A 4,918-nucleotide genomic window follows, 5' to 3' on the forward strand; every position below is an offset into this window, starting at 1 on the left:
CCCGCGCAGGCTGCTGCTCAGTGGGCCCCCGCAGGTGGGTGCTGCTCCCGCTGCCCTGGCACAGCCCCGCCCCGCCCCAGGTGCTCTTTGTGTGCAAGTGCGAGGGCAGGCTCAGGGCCCACAGCACCCACTTATCCACTTTTTGCCATTGCTGTGGTGGAATCTCCTATGGTGGCCTGGGTGGCAGGTGGAGGGGGCTGGGCGGGACTTGGCTGCTGCTCATGGCCGGGTGACTTCTGGTCCTTCTTTGCGTGATGTGGGGGCGGAGGGGAGGCTTCTCTGGGGCCCGTCTCCTTCCTTCAGGCTTTGATTCTACGCTCCTGCATCATCTTGTTTGGGCCCTGTACCAGCCAGGGCGGCCTGCGTGCCCTTTAACAATTAGAAACGAAACTCCCCCGTTTTGCACGGGAAGATTTTGGTGGACTGTTAATGAGATCTGTGGGTTCTGTCCCCTCATCTCTCAGCCTTTCCCCACTCATTACGTTTCTCTAACAACGGAAGACCATCTCACCCATTAAAATGGCAGAAACCACCTTGCAATGGCAGGAACAACCGGCGTGATGAGCGTGTGGGGGAAGAACTGTGGGTTGGGATGGTGCAGAGGCGAGGAGATGGGCTCCAAGTTGGTTCAAACATCTGCTGACGCCCTGGGCAAGTTCTAACCTCCTGTGTGTCTCAGTGTCCTTATCTGAGAGTGATGAGAATAATAGAACCTACAGAAATGTGCTAGTTAAACAAGAGAATAATTGTAGGGCACCTAGAACATTGCCTGACCGGTAGAAAGCACGCAGTAAATGTTCATAATTGTTGTCAGCAGTAGCGGCACCGTTAATGTGACAGTTGAAGATGTGCCACCCTTCAGCTCAGTGTGTTCATTTCCCGGAATCTATCCCAAGAAATACAACCCACAAAATTATGTGTGGAATGCTCATCTAGTATTGTTGAGAGTAACGAAAAGCAACTGGAAGCAACTTAAATTGGAATGATTAAGGCTTGGTTGAATAAATTTGGGCACAACTCTGTCAGAGAATTTAGCCTAGAAAGTTTGAGATAGAGTAAGCTGCCATTGGAAATTTCCTAAGATATTTAAATTTAAAAAATCAAGTTGCAGAATAATATGTATACACACACCTATAGTGCAGTATCGATTAGGAAAAAAAAAAATCAGTGCGTACGTGTGTCTGTGCGTGTGAAAATGCCCAAGAAAACCTCGGACAGGATAGACCCTAAATATGACACGGGGAGGGGAGTGAATTTATAATGTTCAACTTCATTATCTATCTGTATTTCTTGAACTTTTAAAATGAGCATTACTTTTTCTAATTTAAAAAAAAAGTAAGAAAAAAGAAAATATTTCTTAAAGGAGAGTTTCCATTTGTCCATACCCTCACCATACTGGATGTTATCAATCTTTAAAATTTTTTGCCTGTCTGAAAGGTGAAAAATAGCGTATCAAGTGTATCATAGTTTTATTAGTAAGATCGAATATTTAAAAAATGTTCTTAGTTATTGGTACTTCTTTTTCAGTTATTTTTTTCCTTTAAGTCATTTGACTTTGTCTTGTTGATTTGTAGGAATGCTTTAGATATTATAGATTTTCATCTGTTGTCTATTACGTGCATTGCAAATATTTTTCCTGAAGTTTCTCCCGTGGTCGTATATCATATTTTCCTTTTTAAAGTAGTAGTTAACTACTACTGTTATAGATTTTCATCTGTTGTCTATTACGTGCATTGCAAATATTTTTCCTGAAGTTTCTCCCCTGGTCGTATATCATATTTTCCTTTTTAAAGTAGTAGTTAACTACTACTACTAGTAACTAGTAGTTATTCCCAGGCATCAGCATTTGCTGAGTTCTTGCTATACCTGGCATTGGGCTCAGTACTTGGAAAGCACATCCTTGGAGTAACTATATTTTGGGGGTGGGGAGCAGGGAGGGTCCTGGGCTAGTCCACGGGTACTAACCAATTGTAACCAAAAGGAACTAAGATTAATACTAAGTACATGAGCCTGGTGCTGCACCGAGAGTGGGCAAGGGACTCTATGGTACAGAAAAAAAGAAGGAAGAAGAGAAAAATCCTTTTTTCTTTTTCCTGGGTTCAGAAGGAGAAAAAATGAGATGCCAACATTTTATGTCTTGGGCAATCAATTTTGTTATCTTATTATAGACATATTGATTAAAAAGCAATTTTCAAGACTCTTAAGACACTATGTTTGAAACTGTCCGTTCAGTTTTTTTGAAGCAACCTTTCTTCAGCTTGTGATAAGGTCCTATTTCTAAAATAAAGATGTGGCTGGTTACAATCTGGAGATGCATTTGTGATGATTTATAACCAGGCAGGCCTCCTGCTCCTGGAGTTCATCTGCCCTCCTGCAATGCTTCTTCAGGCTGTATTTCCCTTCAAATGCCTTTACACCCATGAAACTCTTATGTAGATGCCCTGATCTTTGCAAGAAATAGATGGCAGGAGGCATGCTGGGTGTTCCAGCCGGTGCCTGGCAGGGGGACAGGGCTTCCTAACTGTGGGCTCTGATTTCAATGTCTTCACAGATCGGGAAGACAGGTGCCTACCTGCAGTTCCTCAGTATCCTGTCCAGAATGCTTATTCGGCTGACAGAAGTGGATGTTTATGATGAAGAAGAGATCAATACCAGTGAGTTATCTTTTTGGTGGCACTTGGGCTCAGAGTCACCATAATCAAATGACTTTAATTGCGCCTTTCACTTTCTAGACAAAATTCTCAGACTCACGATCAGACTCAACTCGAGGGCCTTGTAGGGGTGCTTTTTATCTTTTTCTTGTAGTCATTTTTCTCAATATCAGAGTAGTTCCTCAGAGGCCTTTGTAGAGATAGAACTACTAATATAGGTTTCCTGAGAACCTTCCTTGTGTCAATCACTGTGCTAGATACTTTACATAAATTGGCACATTTAATTTTCTGTATGACATTGTGTTATTCCATGTTCCTGATAAGTGACTTGTTTAGGAGCTTAGCTGGGTGGTGACAGAGCTGGAATTGAACTAGATATGACTGTTGCTTCTAGAAAGCGGAATTAGCCATCAGTGGAGGTTTCCCACACAGGCAACTGAGCACATAGGTCAGTATCTCAGGGCAAAACAGAAATATATGAAATGTAGGAAAAATCCTGTTCTTGTTTATACAACAGAATTTACCCTGATTAAGATGAGACTTTCTTTGAATAGCCCTTTTGTGCTAATTGTAAAAATTGTCCACTTCCTCTTTATCCACTGCTAGTGGCACATACACTTGGTCTGGTAAATGCATCTGCTGCTTTGGGAGTGAAAACTTGTGTGAGGAGTCTGTTGTAGAGAGCGGCCTCCAGTTGGCCGCCCTGGCATCGCAAGAGCACGTTGTGAGATGCTCTCGACTGTGCTTAGGTTTTGGTTTATAGAAAATCTGGGACCAAGGAAGGCCATCCAGCCCTTGGTTTTCCCTTGCAGGAAAGGGGAGGCTCTTCAGCCAAGCTCTGAGTTTGTTCTGGTTTCCCCACACATCAGAACTGTGTTTCAGAGGAAACTCTGTTGAGTCTCGGTTTCCTCATTTTCTTGGATATGGCAATGATAAAGACAGGATTTGAACCCACTCTGTTAAACGTCAGAGCTCATTCTCTTAAAGACGTGTTGTCTCAGTTTTCTCTTTTGTAAAATAGGGACAATTCCTGTTTTACAGGGTGTTATGAAGATTAAATGATGTTACACACATGAAGCACCAAGTACCTCTTAAATATGCAACAAACATTCCTCTGCTTCCTTCTTATGGACATGCACTCTGCCCACATATAAGATATAGTAGGATATAGTAGGATATATATTTAATCAATAGGTTGCATAATTTGAGTTGGACCAAGTAGGTTTTTTTTAACCTTTTAGCCAACCTTTAGTAAGCATCATCGGCTGTATCAGTCATGATGTAGGATGATGCGTGGCAGACGTAAAAGTACGGTGTGGGCCACCAGAGATGCTTTCTAGAGGTGGGGTGATGGGCGCTGAGCCATGTTGGCTGGGGAGCATTTAGACGGTTAGAGGCAAGACAGGAAATGATGCCTGTTCCACGAGTGCTGGGAACCAGTGTACTTGGGAGATGCTGCTGCAGAGAAGCACAGAGCACAGGCTTAGGTTGTTGGGTCAGGACTTGGGGAGGAGTTGAAGTCAGTGTGAGCAAATCCATTCTCTCAGAAAGCAGAAGACAAGGCTGTTTCTCTAGACAGAAATGATCTAAATGTGTTTTCATGCCTCATTAGAACAATCCTGAATACAGGATATGGGTCAGGAACCTTTGAGGTGCAATGGGGTTCCCCGGTAACCTGTAGACTTAGTAATAATTCTGCTCCAAGCATCATGCTGTGTACATTTAAAATAGATCATTCTCACTTGCTATGTTATCCCACATCTCTGTTTCTACCACCTTGCAGACCTCAGAGAAGAATCGGATTGGCATTATGCCCAGCTCAGCGACCCCTGGCCGGACCTTGAGCTGTTCCAGAAGATGCCTTTTGACTACATCATTCACGACCCGAAGTATGAAGGCGCCAGCCTGATTTGTTCCTACCATCAGAGCGCGAGGAGCGAAGGTCAGCCTCTGGCTCCCTTGCTTTACCCTCTTCTGAGGCGCATAGGCCTAGCCTCTGAGGGGTGAGCTCTGTGAGTGATGACGTCTGGTGGTGGGAATGAACTAGCAACGTCTGGCACAGAACCGAGATTGCCACCTCCCAGTACAAGGAAGGGACCGTCACAGAACCCAGGGAAAGGAGCGCCGAGTGATGATGACGACCCATGTGGTGATTTGTCATGGTTACAATGTGCTGCAGGCTCGGGTTGATAGAGGACAAAAGATGTGTATGTTTACCTGTGAATTGGGAGTTGTCACAACAAAACGAGGCACAGGTCCCCCTCCCG

General features: G+C 44.0%; 1 protein-coding gene across 1 annotated transcript in view; it reads left to right on the forward strand.

Moving 5' to 3' along the window:
- The window catches only part of GREB1 (growth regulation by estrogen in breast cancer 1), a 27,066-nt gene that overhangs the window by 5,823 nt on the left and 16,325 nt on the right, over positions 1-4,918 (forward strand). The window contains exons 5-7 of the mRNA XM_008585751.1: positions 10-80; positions 2,552-2,654; positions 4,435-4,593. Coding sequence (XP_008583973.1) covers positions 10-80; positions 2,552-2,654; positions 4,435-4,593 — 333 coding nt within the window. The remainder of the gene's footprint in view (positions 1-9; positions 81-2,551; positions 2,655-4,434; positions 4,594-4,918) is intronic.

Source organism: Galeopterus variegatus, unplaced genomic scaffold, assembly GCF_000696425.1.
Source record: "Galeopterus variegatus unplaced genomic scaffold, G_variegatus-3.0.2 Scaffold3698, whole genome shotgun sequence".
NCBI lineage: Eukaryota > Metazoa > Chordata > Mammalia > Dermoptera > Cynocephalidae > Galeopterus > Galeopterus variegatus.